At 37.7% G+C, this 18,802-nt stretch overlaps 1 protein-coding gene across 1 annotated transcript; it reads right to left on the reverse strand.

Moving 5' to 3' along the window:
* Nucleotides 1–35: 35 nt before the first annotated feature.
* sesn4 (sestrin 4) lies at nt 36–16,947 on the reverse strand. Its single transcript, XM_048176267.1, has 8 exons — nt 16,757–16,947; nt 8,825–9,022; nt 8,204–8,632; nt 5,911–6,025; nt 5,579–5,703; nt 4,936–5,102; nt 4,588–4,732; nt 36–2,369 (listed from the first exon to the last, which is right to left on the reverse strand). Exons 1-8 carry the CDS (start codon nt 16,820–16,822, stop codon nt 2,280–2,282), a joined length of 1,335 nt encoding a protein of 444 aa, XP_048032224.1. The 5' UTR covers nt 16,823–16,947; the 3' UTR covers nt 36–2,279.
* Between the last annotated feature and the right edge of the window lie 1,855 nt (nt 16,948–18,802).

Here is an 18,802-nt window from a genome sequence, read left to right on the forward strand (position 1 = left end):
ACATAAAAAACGAAGTAAAAACAAGACACAATCAATGATATTGCATTTCTTTATAGAAAAAATAATCTTTCACATTTCAAAACTTTTTTTTTTTTGCTTGGTTTTTCAATATTTCTTTGTTTTTGTTTTTGTTTTTCTCTTTTTGGTCAGTTTAAATTTTCATAGTTTCTACATTTACGTGGTAAATAAACATTTTGGCAATAGCCATGCTCGTTCAGTCTTCACCGCCGACGCACCACAACATCTTCCAGCTGAGCAGTCTGGAAGTCTCTATGTTTCAGGGATCTTGCAGACTGCCATTCAAGAACAAGCATTTAAGACAGTCCTGTTTAAGGTAGAATGGCCGTGCTGTAGTTGTATTCTGCTCCTCCTGACAAATGTCTCCGGTTGTCCGTTACGGTCAGTCAGCCCGGATGATGAACGCGCTTCTGGCTCATCTTCCATTCTCAGCTCGAATTAATGCAGTAGCATGAAACTTCAGTCCAGCTTAGCCATACTGATGAGCCATGACTCATCATAGTCAAAAGGCACAGAGCGTCCAACAGACTGCGGCTCCTGTACTTCTTTACACATTTCTGCTGATTTACATATCTTAGCATCTTAAATCTAAACAGTTCAGACAAGAGCGAAACTGACAACATCATCACCCTCCCTCAAAAATAGGGACAAAAGTAATGCAAATGTTAAATATTAAACACACAAAACCAACCATAGGTGTTGCCCAAGTCATTCTGCCAACTGTAATTAGTCAACCAGAGCCATGAGAGTTTAACACAGTACAGGTATTTGGCCTTGTCAACAAAACTGGACATTGAATATATTCATGGCATCAGAGGGCTCAACGCCTCTCTAAGATGTTTGTAAGGATGACAGCCACAAGCACACTCGTACAAAAGGTTCAGTGCCAAAGATAATAACAATAATAACAATAATTTTGTGCAGGCTGACCACAAACCTTTCTGCATCTGACAGACAGAAGCCTTCGTTTGATCTATACCAACGTGTTAACGTTAAAATCACAAAGTATAAGCTTCTCACATACATCACAAGGTGACTTTTAATTTTTACACGGTAAAATATTTTAAAACAAGTCCTAATTATTGCGGATTCCTTTCTCGTGAACAAATGTCTACATTAAATTAACCAGTGCTTCTCACTGATCGCTGGTCTGTTCAGAATCCATTCAGTGGGTCAATTACTTAGGGCCTATCAAGACATACTTTTAAATGGTATTTAAATGGTTTTCAAAGTTAGCACACAATGTAATGGATCTCAAATACACACTGTATTAATTTGGCCAGTCCGTATAGAGCAGGTGCCCTAAGAAACTGAGAAAGGCTGAGAACACTACCAACAAAGCAAACATACAATTTAAAGTAGTTTAGAAAATGCAATTCCTTTTAACTGCTTTGAACCCATCAACTGTAGATCTTCACATTGTAAAGCTGTTTAAATGCCTACTGAGATGAATCGGATGAATTATTATGGATCCTATAAAAGTACCCATAATCAATCTTTATAGCACCCATGCAGAGAGGAAAGCATGTGGAAGATTTAGAAAAAGAAACATCAATGCTAATCTATCTGAATAAGACGACGACCTGCTGTGAGCTGAACGAAGCCACAGCCGAAAGCTTATTGAGATATTCTTTAGATACTGACTTAAAAGTGCTCATTTAAAAGGAACCTTCTCCTACCCTTTGTTAAATTTTGCTCACTATTCCACATTCAAATGAAATATCTGGAAGCCATGTTAAGCAAGCGCCTTTGTCCAGTCACTCATTTCCTGTAAATTGGCTTTGACCTTTACAGAATTTTGTTACTTGGAAACAGACAGTTGGACACGTCTCTCGATTGAATAGCAACAGCAAAAAACAAACAAAAGGGAAAATATTAATAACAACAACAACAACTGAATAAAAATAATTGCACATTAACCATCTTGGATAAAGATAAAAAAAAAAAAAGAAAAAAAAAAAGAAAAAGAAAAGGAATGAGTACACACACACACACACACACACACACAAGAACAACTAACAAAATTATGTAGGAGAAACACATGCAAAATGACAGTAGGGGTGAGCGATTGCTTTGCACTTTTTTTTTTTCTTCTAAAGTTTCACCTTTGGCAAAGATTTTTTTCACAGCAGTACCTTACGTCACACCGGTCAACTCAGAGACAACAAATACAGAGACGGAGAGAGAGAGATCTCTGCTTGTATTTCTTTGCCTTGACTTCCGTTCTACCACATCCCTCTGTGGCGCTGAATGCTCTTGTCCTATGCGATCATGTATTGGGTGATGGCTCTGAGCGCATACAGCAGCTCGGCCTGCAGACGGGCCTCCATCACTAACAGATTTACGTGAACCTAAAACAAAATGACAGAAAGATTTGTATTAAAACACTATCATAAAATATCATGCAGCCATTAAAGTAGATGGTGTGTAATATATATATATATATATAATGCTGTCAACTGATTAAAAAAAAAATTAACTAATTGCACATTTTTTTTCTGTAATTAATCGCAACATTGGAGTTTTAAATATTTTTATATTGTAATAATTCACAGTTAATCTCCAAACTTAAAGGTGCCATTGAACGTTTTTTTACTAGATGCAATATAAGTCTAAGGTGTCCCCTGAATGTGTCTGTGAAGTTTCAGCTCAAAATACCCCATAGATTTTTTTACATAATTTTTTTAACTGCCTATTTTGGGGCATAATTAGAAATGCGTCGATTCAGGCTGTGGCCCCTTTAAATCGCGAGCTCCCTGCCCTCTCTGAGCTGTCGACTATAATACAGTGCATTTACAAAGTTCACACAGCTAAAATGACCCTCAAATGGATCTTTACAAGATGTTCGTCATGCATGCTGCACGCATACATCGATTCCTGTGAGTATAGTATTTATTTGGATGTTTACATTTGATTCTGAACGAGTTTGAGGCTAGTGCTCCGTGGCTAAAGCTAACATTACACACTGTTGGAGAGATTTATAAAGAATGAAGTTGTGTTTATGAATTATACAGACTGCAAGTGTTTAAAATGAAAATAGCGACGGCTCTTGTCTCCGTGAATACAGTAAGAAACGATGGTAACTTTAACCACATTTAACAGTACATTAGCAACATGCTGATGAAATATTTAGAAAGACAATTTACAAATATCACTAAAAATATCATGATATCATGGATCATGTCAGTTATTATTGCTCCATCTGCCATTTTTCGCTGTTGTTCTTGGCTTGCTTACCTAGTCTGTTGATTCAGCTGTGCACAGATCCAGACGTTAATACTGGCTGCCCTTATCTAATGCCTTGAACATGGGCTGGCATATGCAAATATTGGGGGTGTACATATTAATGATCCCGACTGTTACGTAACAGTCGGTGTTATGTTGAGATTCGCCTGTTCTTCTGAGGTCTTTTAAACAAACGAGATTTATATAAGAAGGAGGAAACAATGGAGTTTGAGACTCACTGTATGTCATTTCCTTGTACTGAACTCTTGTTATTCAACTATGCCGAGGTAAATTCAATTTTCAATTCGATGGCACCTTTAAAGATAGTATATTTTAAATATTTGTTTAATAACATCTTTTTATGAATGAAGGCCAGTATCAGTGATGTCTCTATGACACTGACATTCAACATTACAGTATAACTAAAAGCTATCAATTTCAACATTTATTAGGCTTTAAAAAATAACTTTTAATTTAAGTGAACTTAAAACAATCTTCACATAAACAGATTATAATAAGTGTCATATTTACTAGTCACCTTCCTATAAATATGCAGGAAATATACAGGAATTGAATAAAGTTACCAAACACTTCACTGCATAAATTATAAATTGAATATAGATTAATACTTATTAAAGCTACAATTTTCTGTGTTACTTTGTTCTTTGATTAACATTAATGACACATCACAGCAACTGGTTAATTAGGCTGCTGTGACTTATAACTGATGTATTTAATATATTTAAATACATCAGTTAAACCATCTCTGAGTATATTTACAATACCAAACTGTGCAGTCCAGTAACGTATGTCTAATTGTCACAAAGAGTTTGACAGTCAGTAGGAAGAAAAAAAGTATTTAGAGGCCCAAACCGAATAAAATACGCAATTTGGTGCAGTTGCTTATATTTATATGGTCAAAAAGTGATGAAATTCTGCTAGCTTGTAATGTAAATCAGTGAGATTGTTATAATAATATAGCAGACTACTTGAATAAAATGCATATAAATATCAGTTGTCATTCTGTGGCCGTGTGTCCACCAAAGCGGATTTTCCAGCGTCTTGCATACTTTTCCAATTTTTTTCAATGGGAGCGCCATGTTTTTTTAGACACCAGGAGCGTAACGAGGCGCTGAGCATCTTTTTCATGCTCAATCGCTGAGAGCTTAAATGCTTAGTTTATTTTTAAAAATCATGACGTATGGATAATCAAGTAAAACTAAAGATCATGTTGATCATTTAGAGGCCTTAGAGATTTCCATATTAAATAAGATACAGCAGGCTTTATAGGGTTAAGCAGAAGGTACTGAAGTGTACGCAGCACAAATTTTGATAGGAAATCACCTTCTCTGAAGCTTTGACAGGGGCCCAGGACAGTGGGCATAGAGGGGTCTTGCTGGAGTCGGGGTAGCAGGCCACAGCTTTAATGTAAAGTTTCAGTCCACGCTCCAGTAACCGGTTAACTTCCCCATAATCGTAATCATCATATCTGAAGGCAAACATGTCAAGGTGTTATTTTTGCATTTTTCAGCATGTTCAAATATAGTTGATGAGTCACAAGAAAATGCAATGTAGGAGTGTGTAGTTGAAAGCTTGGCTTAAAAATAAACTCCATTTTATATATTTATGTTGTTTTTGCATTCAAAAAATTTAAACTAAAACCAAAGGCAAAAGTGTAAAAAATATCAGTACCTAATTCCATAGATACAATGAATATAGTTCCAGATGGCTCGTTTGAGATCGGGGCTGTGAGGGAAAGGGAGGGAGGCCACTTTGCGGAATCGCTCGTCTAACAAGTGCCCTATATCAGAGTAGAGCCTGTTTACTAACGAAAAACCATGATCCTCCCATGAATAATCCTGCACAGAAACAAACACAAATAGAGTTCAATACATCAAGTTTACCACAGAATTTTAAAGATTGTTAAAGATAATTTCTGCATCACTAGTGCCACCAAACAGAATTACTTAAATAGATGACATTTTCAAACAGGTTTCCCCAAACAACATGATTTACTTTTTTATTAATTAAAAGGTCAAAAGAACAGCATTTATGTTGAACAGAAATCTTTTGTAACAATGCACCATCACTTTTGATCAATTTAATCCAATTCCATCCAATTCCTATTCAAATCAAAGTAGGAAGCCTACTTGAATGAAACAGGGATTTGAGAGGACTTGTCAGTGGCACAAAGTTACCTTTTAAGGTTTTGAGAGTAACGTTAAGTTCTGACAGTCTTGAGAAGGGCGGGCATGAGCTGTAATTCTGACCCTTAGTACCCTTTTGTGCTACTACTTTTGGTAGGTGACACCCAATGCAATCTCTCAGTCCCCACCTGCACCCGGAATACTTGGAAATGGTCCTCCTCCCGTCTGGCAAATTCCTGGTAGCCGAATTCTGGATCTGTGACGAAGCGGGAGGGGTCTGTGGAGAACATCGCCTCCTCCTCCTCCTCCACATCTAATATAGAGTTGCATTTGAGAAAGAGAAAGGCAGGTTACGAAACAGAGTCCATGAGGGAGAGATATATACACACAAGAAAAGGCCCTTGTGTAAAAATAACTCGAAACATTCGTCCCAATCCAAAATTACGCTTCCTGTTTACAGCAGCGTTGGGAAACATGGTTAAATGACACACTGTCTTTAAACTGGTGAACAACATCTTACCAGCATATAGGAGTGTCTGTGAATGGAGTCGGTCTCCTTTTCTTTCCTTGATCTCCTCCTGTGATTTCTGAATTTGTTCTAGAAGGCACGCAACTTCGCAGCTGGAGTCTAGGGACTACAAAAAAAAAAGGACAAAAAAAACAGACCACCGTTAAAAATAAAACAAGCAGGTTTTGCCTATATTTCAACGGACTTCACAATGCTTGCACACTGCTGTAGTAGGGATGTCAGATATATTGTTACTTAACCATGCTGATAGTTAAAAAATAAGGTATGACAGCAGTTTTTCTACAGTGTTGATAATGCTAACTCAAAGTATCCAAATTGTCACCATGATCAAGCCAACCATGATCAATATGTGTGCCTATTTTGAAAATCACAAAGTGAGTAGAAAGACCTTGTTAGTGATGCATGAATATTTGTAGAATTCAGTTTTTGTAATACAACTGATGTAGTTTTTACGCTACCATTCAAAAGTGTCTTATGCTCACCAATTTATTTGATCAAAATACAGTAAAAACAGTAATATTGTAAAATATTACTACAATTTAAAATGACAGTTTTCCATTAAGTGACTTAGGGCAGACATTTCGCAAGAATTGGGTAAATAATATTTTGCAGTGGGTCAGTTTTGGTGTTGTTTAGGTGTTCTTTAATATGTTTTTGTCTGTTCAGTTGTTTTTTGCTTTATAATTATGTTCATATAGGGAATGTATAGGATTTTTCTTTGTTTTTGGATAAATTAACAAAACCTGTTTTTCACTATAATATATTTTAAAATGTAATTTATTCCTGCTGAATTTTCAGCATCATTACTCCAGTCTTCAGTGTCACATGATCCTTCAGAAATCATTCTAATATGCTGATTTACTGCTCAAGAAACATTTCTTATTATTATCAATGATAAAAACAGTTGTGCTGCTTAATATTTTTGTGGACACTGTGACACGAATAGATTTTGTTATTTGATGTCGAAAAATTAAAAAAAAAAAATTTCTTTTATTTGTAATAGAAATCTTTTGTAATATTATAAATGTGTTTGCTGGCACTTTAGATCAATTTAATGTGGCCTTGCTTTAACTTAAAAAAAAAATCCTATCAACTCCAAATTGAGTAGTGTATATTTGATACTTTTTTAAAATTTCTGAATGTTTACTTGAATACTGATAGTGCAGTTAAATATTTCGAAAAAAAAAAAAAAAAAAAAAATTCCACAGTTTACTTAATTTGCATCAGTGATGTATTGCTTGTAATTAGTTTTTTTTTCCTCTTTCAGCAATGTGTTCTGAACTGAGAAATACTTAAACACTACATTATTTAATTTTTAAATAAATTTTAAATTTATTTTAAAAGTTAAATACATTTTAAATTAACATTTAAATTTAATTTTAACTAATATTAACAAAATAAAAGTGCTCAGTAGTGTATTAATAGTGGAAAACCTCAAAATCTTCCTGGTATGAGTAATCACTACTGTACTTTTGGTATTGTGACGACTCTGCTGTATATTTTATCTGATTTCTGTTATTTACCAGCTGCTTCATCCAAACCTGAAACATAATTCAGAGTCAAACATCTTTTAAAAGTCCCGTTTTTCGTGTTTTTTTGAAGCTTTGATTGTGTTTATAGTGTGCAATATAACATGTGTTCATGTTTTGCGTGTAAAAAAAACACAGTATTTTTCACATAATTTACTTATCTGTATACCGCTGTTTCCACTGTCATAAAAACGGGCTGATGACTTCCTTGTTCTATGAAGTCCCTCCTTCAGAAATACGTAACAAGTTCTGATTGTGCCAGCGGTTCCTGTGTTGTGATTCGACAGCAGTTTAGCGAACCTTGCCCGGAAAGGTCACGCCTCTTACTATAACGTGGAGATGCACGCGCTCAGTGTTATTGTAAACATGTCTTTAATTTTACCCTATCAATTTGAGCCGGAATCAGACCCGGTGATTGGACTGCGGGATGAAAATAACAGCGTTTCGATGACGTGGCGACAAACACACTCTACAAACGCAACTCTTGTGTATTCCTGTGGGCGGAGGTTAGTCAAAAAACTGTTTTAGTGACGTCATTAAAGAAGGAAGTAGAGGGATGTAGTCCAAACTGGCCGTTCGATGTAGGCGACTTCTGTTAAATAAAATATCTCGCTTGGCATTGAACTTTGAGCTTTAAAATTTTACAGATTTTATTTATACTCTAACAACAACATTACACACTAACTAAAGTTTGAAACATGGGATCACGAAGAACGGGACCTTTAACAACTGAAACTGTGAACGATCATTCGTACCCTTCGCCGTGGTGCTTTCTCTGTGGGTCCAGCAGGGGGTGGTGATAAGGCTGTGTTGCCGTTGGCAGCATCACAAAGACAGTAGCCAGGGGGCGTGCCGTGATGCACTCTGAGAATGGGAGTGGCGTCCGAGTCAGAACCAGAACCAAAAACAAAACTGCAAAGGGAGTGACAGTGGGCCAGCAGAACCACCGCTTGAACAAGCTCAGCCAGAGACCAGCACTGCTCTCCCGTCTTGAGCAGAGCCTGTATGTGCGAGCGTGCCGTGAGCCAAGGCTGATGGGCCAGGACCTTGCTGATGTGGTCAAGGTGCCGTAGACGTGGGGGTGCAGCCTCCAGCCCCTGAAGCCATAACGGGTCTCCGCCCACACGCAGAAACTGGGCTGAGTGCAGAGACACCAGGTACCCACAGTGATGCCGTGCTGCAGCCTGAAACACAAATATATGTGTCATCAAATAAAAGCAATAAAATTGAGATGTTATTTGAGCCCATATTTGTCCTATTGTTTGTAATTTGCTTCCTTGTTCTTATTTTTATTAACAAACTAGCTGAAGTGAAATAAAATTTCTCATAATGTGAAATAAGACTTTGGCCATATTGCCTGGTCATTCTGTTCTTACCATGATGGCAATGTAGTGGCGGTAGGGCAGAGGCAATGGGCCATCCATATAGAGGATGTAGTGCTGTGTGCGCAGGAAACTCTCCAGGTACTGTGGGTGAGAGGCCATCTGCTGAGACACCGTGTCCAGACGCCCCCTGTTGGCCAGAGCCTTCATGCACAAGAGAGAAGCACGGTCTTTCTCAGAGTTCACCATCACCTGCCAGACGAATGAAAAAAACAACACTGAGAAATTTACATACAAAAGGAGGATAAAAAGAGCATTTAGTGAATGAAAAATACCTCTTCAGTGCAGTTTTTGCATTGAAAGTTTGTGAATCTCAAAAGGAACCACCTTAAAAGGAAATTCACTAGTGCTTGAAGCTTTCCCAACAGAAAGAAATAAAGAAATAGTAGCAAACAAACACGGCTTCTGCCACGGGTCCTGTGGGTATCGAGGGACAGCAATAGACATTCCACACTAAGTGTGACCCACTGCCAGTTTGGCCTCCTTTAGTATACAGAATAGACAGACGTCTGTCGACCTCAATCTCCCACTTTCACACCCCAAGATGCTTAAAATACATCCAGATGATAAAAACAGCAACTGGACACCATACCTATGTATAATCACTGGCACAGCTTGGGAGCTGTGGCTCAATCATCCGTGTTTAGCATATGGAGTCTATTTTAGACAATTGAGACACCTTGTGGAAAGGAAATCGATGTGAAAATAGCACATATAATGTCCTGGTGCCTTTGTTTCATTGGTGTTGAGATCTGCTGACTCATGTCTTCATGCTCTTAACTGCTGACTGTGAAGGCTAACCGAGGCCTTGTTCCTGTGCCTTTGCCCTGCTTTGTGTCTGACTGTGGGATTATGGAAATCCTGCCCACTCCCCTCCTGTTTCAGCGACTCACAGAGAGAGAGAGAGAGAGGCCCTGTTTACACCTGGTATTAAGATGCATTTTGTTCGATCAGACCACAAGTAGACGAGGAAGACACATATCCGCTTACATCTGGTGTTTTAATTTGTCTCTTTATCCACTTTCAACCAGTTCTGTCCACTTCACATCTTTGAGGTGAAGGTCTATGGGTGGGTAAATGTTTGGGGTTTTTCATATCTTTCTATCTAACGGACAAAATAAGCTTGCACAATTTACATATGAATGCGCACAGAGACAACAGAAAAACATACAGTTTCAGTTTCTGCTCTGATAGCCGCAAGACCGGCCGAACGCAGTGAATGGTGAGAGAACATTGTGCTTGGTACATTTTTTGTCTTTAAACCAAACTTTGATATCCAGCCAACAAAGTTTAAAAATCACACTTCCCATAATGTGTACGCATTATGTCAGTAGGTGGAGAGTAGGCGGTCGTTTGTGGCTGTTCAAACACATTTGACCATATGAGCTTCTACACTACAAAAGCAACCTGGTCAAATGGTTTTTGACTACCTCTGGAAGTGGTCCAAAGTGGACAAGCTCAAAACATTTTAGACCCTATTTACACCTGTATTAATTAGTAGTGAAAGAACAATAATAATAATAATTCAACGAAATGTAGTTGCATTCTCCGCTTTGAAACTACCAAATTTTTCTGGTGGTGGGGAAAACTAGGAAGCAATTATTATCAATTTCACAATTCCACACAAAAATATGTCACATTGTGGAAGTTCGACACATTTCAAATAACACTTCGAAGTTTCAAAAGTACATTTTGACACAATAATGGCTCTGTGGAAATGGTAGATTTTTGATTAACGAAGCAGTGGAACTACAATGGGTCTAAGCTAGGGCTGCACAGCATGGGTAAAAACATCGAACATTCGAAATTGATATATCACGATATTCATTTTATACCATTAATGGGGAAGGAAATGAATTCCACATGTATGTTAGACCTCAAGAATGAATGTAAACATCTCCAAAGGGTAATCAATCTTTTTAATTTAGGGACCCACAAAATCATCTTTTTATTTTTTCTATAACTATTATTTTATGTGATTATTATTATTATTATAATAACTTTGAAGTACATTTTACTATAAAATAGAAAAATATCTGTCAATATCTTCAAGTTAAACTGAACTTTCATTTTGCCAGTTTGTCCTGTAGACCTTTTAGTTTCAATGTATACTTGACAATAGCTTTTCTCAAATGAAGCCGTGAAATGCTCATGAGGTGAATTCTCAGAGCAGCACCGGAGATGAAGTTCACGTGTACTGTCCTCATATAGTGTGACGGCAGACCATGAAAAAACTGAGCCGCTCATTCACACAGAGACAGAGACAGAAAAAACTTTTTAGTCACATGCACCTAATCATCTAGATGTGCACTAGTTATTGTTAGTATGCAATATGAATTCTAGTGTTCGACAGTATGTACTGGCAGCAGTTATTCCTTTGAGTAAACCGCTGCTCCGTGAGTCTAGCTGGAGTTCAGTTACACTTTTCTTCGCTCTGACAGGATGCAAACATGAACGTGGTCACGTATTGAATGAAATCTTGTTACAGTTACGGGGGACAACTGAGGGCCGTGGCCAAAACAGCTCTGAGCCATCATAACTCTTCATGACAGTACTGAAGATTCACACTGATAGCACAGCGCGTACTGCACCTAAAATCCCTTTGAGTCACTAGTACATATTTTATGGCTCCAAAAAACCACTTAAACTTACATTAAAGAATTGATATTATTAAGCCAACTGAAAGTCTGCTCACTTTCTTCAGTGCTGATTGTGAGGGAAAGTATGTGGGTAATAAATTATGCTCTGGCCTACGGACTAACCTTCCCTTCCCAGCTCTTCATACAGCGGCTGACTGAAAGGAGAGGGTTATAAATAGTTCTGGGGGACAGCTGAGATAGCACTTGCATAGATAAGATAGAAACGCCATTCCTACGCATGTGACACCACGAAGAAACAAAGATATCATAAACATCTCTCCAGACAGGTTCTTTGAGTAAACATGCATGAAAGAGTATGAACTTAAACACAAGACTAAACCTTCAGTCAATATTTGCATCTTAACCCAGTTTAATGTGCATTTTTATCGAAATGGAGTTCTGCATTGAGGTGCAAACTGTGGTTTGTTCTCGATTTGGAAAATGTGTCAGCATAACCTGTTTACTGAAGGTATTTGAATGACTGAAACTCAACATTTAAAGGGTCATTTCTCCCCCCAAAAATTTAAAACCGTTTTAAATATGTTTTTAGTACCTTTTTGTACATCTGAAAGGGTTAATTATCTTGCTGGCAATGCAGGCCTCACTGGAGCCATCGGATTTTATGAAAAATATCTTAATTTGTGTTCTGAAGATGAACGAAGGTCTTACGGGTGTGGAACGACATGAGGGTGAGTCAATTAATGACATAATTTTAATTTTTAGGTGAACTAACCCTTTAATATTAAGACGATTTTTAAAATAAATAAAGCTATTTAAAAGCAATAAAGCTGGTTAATGACAGATTTTGAGAGGCACAATGATGAAACAGGAACAAAGACACTCTTTTCCATCATGAGAAAATATCCGGGTCAAGTCGGCGCTGAAAATACGATACGTTTCTGCCTGAGATAGGGTGTCAAGGATTGCAAAACATGTGCAAGCAAAACATGCCATGCAAAAGCACCATGGTCTAACATTACAGTTACCTAGAAAGTCAGGCATTTTGATACACGCTCTAGATCAAGTGCCAATTTTACATAACTTCCATAAATTTGCTCCGTGTTCAAAATGACACACTATACACATATACTATGTATTATGTATTATGTACTCTACTTTCTAGTGTATGAACTTAACTTATATAAGGTTATTTTTGTCATTAAACAGTCTGATAGCCCCTCTACCTTTGGTACGCAAGTAAAACTGAAGTTTACAACATTTCACACTTCATTTTTTCAGTGCATCATCTGGGATTTTTTTTTTTTTTGGGGGGGGGGCAGTTTTTTCAGTATGAACACTATTTATAGATATTGTATGTATTTTGCTCTCTAAGTTTTAAGACTACAGCCGTGAAAATACGGGCCATACTGCCAACAGAGCACAAGCCATATAGGGACAAGTCATTTAAATGGGATTAAGATGCTGAAGTCAGCTTCAAACAACAGATCAAACATTAGTCTCCATTGGGACGCTAGTACAATTGCACTTTTCCTGGTAAACAGATCACATGTCTCAGAGTCTGTTCGCAATGCCCAAAACTCCTCAGCGTTGACCCAGAAAAACAGGCAACTGCAAATACAGTTATATTCAACATCATGGTTCAATACGGAGTGTTACTTTCATAGCCTGTACCGGCAGCTGCTCAAAATCACAAGGGGGAGTCTGTATACCTGGAACGGGACAAAACAACTTGCAATTAACTACTAATGAAACTTCAGAGGGAAATTAGAGACTAATGCAAAGTCAGATGAGAGGCTGAGAGACACTCATACACCCACACAGATGCGGTTCAACGAAATGCTGCAGCAGATGCTGTCAACTGAGGATTTGTTATATATATACACCCAAACTGTGATCAACAAAATTTAAAGGACAAACCTGACATTTAAAGTATAAAGTTCATAAATAACACCAGCCCAGTTCTTGGTCAACCGTGCAAGGTTATTTTGAAACTTGGGGCGATATTTGTCTATACAGGATGCCTCATCAGCACCAGTAACATGCACCGACATGTCTTTACCAACAGTCAACACGAAACAGGAAGTCAGTCTCATATCCTCTTGGCGAGTCCCTCTACGATTCAGCTGAAATCTTATTTATTGGGTAAAGATGGCACTTTCAGCAATCATAATTCCTGTTTCTGTGAACGATGACAGCATGCATGGCCTTTACATAATTTATTTGTATTATAAGTTATTTGTTGGATAAAAACGAGTTAATGCGCAATATGTGTAATATTGCAGAAAGAAAAAAAAAAGATGCATGATCACAACATGAACAAACAAAACAGCTTTAAGATTTGAATACATTTGCATGTACTCTTGCATTGAGATTTGAATGAGTTAAAGTGTTTATTCTAGCTGGTCAAAAGGTCCAAATACCAAAAAAAGGGAAAAAAGGGAACAAAATAAAAAGGGAATAGAGAACTTAAAGGGGACAGTCCACTCAAAAAAGAAAATTTACTCCAAAATGAAATCGTTAACTGACCGTTCTACACCTATATATGACTTTTTCTTCTGTGGAACATAAAAGATTGAGAAATTGCTTTTATTTTTTGCAAACAACGGTTACCAAAACTGTTTGGTTGCAAACATTTTTTTTTCTGTGGAACATAAAATGACAAAAGTCATACAGGTTTGAGGGTGAGTAACTGATGACTGAATTTTTGTGTGAATTATCTCTTTAAGTGTGCAACATATTGTCCTTCACTAAACCAAATAACCAAGAAAGCAGACATAGTGAAAACAGACAAATATAAGCCTACAGCTCATCTTTTGTCATTTGAGGACGGTCTAAACATGACGCTCTAAATGGCGGGGGGATTCAGTTTAGGGCCCGAGTCCAGAATAAGAGCAAGACGCGATATTCAATCTGCATTCTCAGAAGGCCTGGAGGGCTCCATGCTTGACATGCGCAAATGTCTGAACTGCAGTTTGCACAAACCCCATCGCTCTGTCTCCGTACAAAGGAAACACTATTTTGGCCTGCCAACCTGGAAGCCAGGAAGAACAAAACAGCCAGCTGCACCTCACTGGGGGTTGGACTGAAACAAGCCCTGCAGCAAACACACACACACACACACACACACACACACACACACACACACACACACACAGTAACACACAAACAGACAAACATGGCAAGCCACATATGGATGCAGTCAGACAACCAGGAAGACTGACATTTACATGAAGCAGACAGTGTGACATACATTTGGCAGCTTGCGTATGACGGACAGCGAAGCGAAGGAAGATTATAGATCTGTTTGGAAAGTCCAAGCTTTGGTCTGCTGGTGAAATCGGTTAATTATGTTAGCGTTGTGGTCTTCATATCCAGAAGTGAATCATGGTGTCAGTTATTCCTCTTCTATATATTATCCTCTTCCTCTATGTAAGCCAAATAACAGATTGCTATTGCATTATTTATTTATCCTTAATTTAACCAGGAAGATCCCATTGAGATATCATAATCTCTTCTTCCAGGGAGACCTGGTCAAAACGGCAGCACACATAGTTCCATTCAAATAACAAAAACAAAACAATCCAACAAATCAAATAGGCCAAAGGTCAAGTGAAGCACTTACAAGACTCTTTGTCATTTGAGGACTGTCTAAACATGACGCTCTAAAATGTTTAATTAACGAGTTTTTCAATGTTTTTCGACTAATTTTACCGTAATGTTCTGACCAGGATTGTCAGTATATATATACACGTTTTTATTTTTATTTTTTCAAAGATGCAGTCTATGTGAAAAACATCAGGGAAGCTTTGAAACGCACTGTGCCACTTCTCACCTACAGACATTTTTCACAAAGAGTGTCTATCACAAAAGGACTATTGGTTAGTTAAGGGGAAAAGGGAACGAGTTTATTATGCTAACAATCCAAGTACAAGCCTAGGGGATTTTTTTTTTTTTTATGGGCTGGCAAATGAGAGCATATTTCTGAGAAATGATTAAACGATACATTCCTCTATTGTTCTCCTGTATGCGGAGCAGCGCTGTCACAACAGCGGCCCCCTCAGGTTGCAGAGGGTACTGCAGGCGAATGAGGAGAAAAACAACTTTGATTGGCAGTACATCAGCATCACATCGCACAAATGGAGAAAGAGGAAAAAAACTCACACTTACCAACACCAAAAAGTCAAGCATGTTAATAAATGTTACATCTTCCCTTAGAGTCGTGCAGACTGTCGTGTCTTAGGGTTGTAACTACAAATGTGTCTTTGTGTCCGCGCGACATGAACTGCGAAAAAACACTACGACAGCGCTACAGACATGACAGATTTTCATTTTCACAAATGCTTAAGCTTTGACAGGATGACAAAGCACACAGTTTCAATGAAACATTAATACCAGCGGTACTCACAATGAGTTAAATCAATGTTCCTATGCTGATCAATTGTCTTCATGCATAAAACAAGACCTTTTAAACAACTCAACAAAGGGCTCAGACGTCAAACACACAAAACTTCAACAAGCTAGCATTAAAAAAAGCCTATTGTCATGTAGGTAGATCAGTTCTTTAAACCCATAACCATGACTTAATCTGCACCAAAGGCTTTCAAGACTGTTCCAGACTGCAGTCTTAATTCCCCATGAAGCTTAAATGCAGAATATCTCCAGCATTAACATTTTTCAAATGCAAACCCTTTTATATTAGTTGCAATATGAAACAATGGCCCTCTGAACTGAGCATATGCGCGAAAAAAGCTGATATTACTCTTTGCCTTAAATGCAATGGATTTGCAGCTTTTCGTGACATAAAACGCAAAATAAAATGACAGAGCATCAGTATTGTGCGAGTTCAAACCCGACTTGTGTTACAGATACAGCAGGACAAACGTCCTCAAAGTCAAATTAACTGTAAGTATGCAGGTTTACACGGTGTAAACACTTTTGTCTTGTCATAAATGAACTTTATTTGGGGAACAATGAATAATTAACGCAACGAATTAGCGTTTAAAACTCGAAGTGAAAAGTAGCATCAGAAAGTCACATATAAAACGGATTGGTTCTGCAAATATGTGAATCATGACATTCGTGTGTGCTTAAAAATAACGGATATTTTCTATGGCGATGAGTCTTTTCCTTCAAAGAGGGACTTTTGAATATGTATTCAAAAATAATGTCACATATATGCGATTGAGGAGCGTTTTTATCATGAATGAATGAACGACATTAAAGAGTCAAGCTTTTGCTAAGTAACGTTAGATGAACTGTCAACTTTGAAACTTCCCTGCAAGAGTCTAGGTTTACAGTTAATATCTTCACTTCAGTGATATGTTACCTGATTTTGAACAAATTGACACTGGGTTCCAAGGCGATAATCCATGTTTTTCGTGCAGATGATCATTTTCCTCCCTGTAAGTGCATGAATGCGGCTCCTCTGGCTTTCTTGGTTCTTCTTACCGACTCGCTAACAAAGGCCAAGCCGCTCTGAGATCTACATGTCCGGACATACAGCTGCAGTGTCAGTGGGTGAAAAAACAGTTGACTGACACTTCCACAGCGACGGTGTCCAATCAGAGCGCTGGGAAGGCGGGTCTAAGAGTGGGGCGATGGCCAATCAGCTTTCAGTACTGATTTTTTTTTGTGACGGCTGTGTTTGTCCGACATCCGAGCCAATGAGCGCTGTCATGTGGTGGAAAAGTACCTGTCTGTTAAACCAGTTAAGCCCGCCTACTTTCATGACGCAATGCAGCTTGACAATATCGCCCTGAGAATAACTTATAGCTTGTTTTGAATGAATTATTTGGCCGTTATTTATTACTGGAACAAAACTGTAATGGACAACATACATCATAGTGTTACTGCTCAAGAGAAAGTGTTTAATTTAAATCTGTGGTAATCTGATATTTATAACTTAAAGTCGGTATGAAGTGGAAAGTGAGATTCTTTCCTCTTGTGAAGTATATTCGAACAAGAAAAAATTTTGCGGGATTTGATTTGCCCACTGGGAATCGATCTCATGTGATTGACAGGTTGTACTGCCCTCGCGCCAGTAAACACGTAATCAGAGAAGAGATGTTGTTGCAAGAGGTAAGACAGGTTATTTTAATTAAAGATTAAAGGGTTAGTTCACCCAAAAATGAAAATTCTGTCATTAATTACTCACCCTCATGTCGTTCCACACCCTTCGTTCATCTTTGGAACACAAATTCAAATATTTTTCATAAAATCCGATGGCTCAGTGAGGCCTGCATTCACAGCAAGATAATGAACACTTTCAATGCCCAGAAAGCTACTAAAGTGATATTCAAAGGGTTAGTTCACCCAAAAATGAAAATTCTGTCATTTATTACTCACTCTCGTGCCGTTCCACACCCGTAAGACCTTCGTTAATCTTCGGAACACAAATTAAGATATTTGAGGCCTCCATAGGGAGCAATGACATTTCCTCTCTCAAGATCCATAAAGGTACTAAAAACATAAACATAAACATAATATTCTGGGTGAACTAACCCTTTAAAACAGTTCATGTGACTACAGTGGTTCAACATTAATGTTATGAAGTGATGAGAATACTTTTTGTGTGCCAAAAAAACCCCAAAATATCGACTTTACGAATGTTTTATTTCGAATCAGTGGTTCAAAGCATGTATCAAAATGCCAAAGTCACAGGATTTCAGTAAACGAGGCTTCATTACATCATAAGTGTTTCGAATTTTCAGTGGTTCACCACTGGGGGGCGTGACTTTGGCAGTTTGATGCACGCTCCGAACCACTGATTCAAAACAAAAGATTTGTAAAGCTTCGAAGCTTCATGAAGCAGTGTTTTGAAATCGCCCATCACTAGATATTGTTGAATAAAGTCGTTATTTTGTTTTTTTGGCACACAAAAAGTATTCTCATCACTTCATAACATTAAGGTTGAACCACTGTAGTCACATGAACTGTTTTAAATACATCTTTAGTAGATTTCTTGGCATTGGATGTGTTAATTATCTTGCTGGTAATGCAGGCCTCACTGAGCCATCAGATTTTATGAAAAATATCTTAATTTGTGTTCCGAAGATGAATGAGGGCTTTACCAGTGTGGAACGGCATGAGGGTGAGTAATTAATGACAGAATTTTCATTTTTGGATGAACTAACCCTTTAAAAGGCCACATGTATTTAAAAAAATAATGATGTGAACGGATAAATCATTTATAATAAATAGGCTACTGCAATATTCCATAAAAAACAAGAATTGTTGGTTTTGATTTTATGGTGACTTTAGGGAGAGTTTTATTTTAGTGACTGGAAAAAAAATGTGTTTTTTAAAATAGAAACTCTTGGTTCCCATTTTCCTCCAGTCGAGACTCTCACAGCTATTATGACTAGGCTATTTA

The sequence above is a fragment of the Megalobrama amblycephala genome, linkage group LG23 (genome assembly GCF_018812025.1).
Source record: "Megalobrama amblycephala isolate DHTTF-2021 linkage group LG23, ASM1881202v1, whole genome shotgun sequence".
Taxonomy (NCBI): domain Eukaryota; kingdom Metazoa; phylum Chordata; class Actinopteri; order Cypriniformes; family Xenocyprididae; genus Megalobrama; species Megalobrama amblycephala.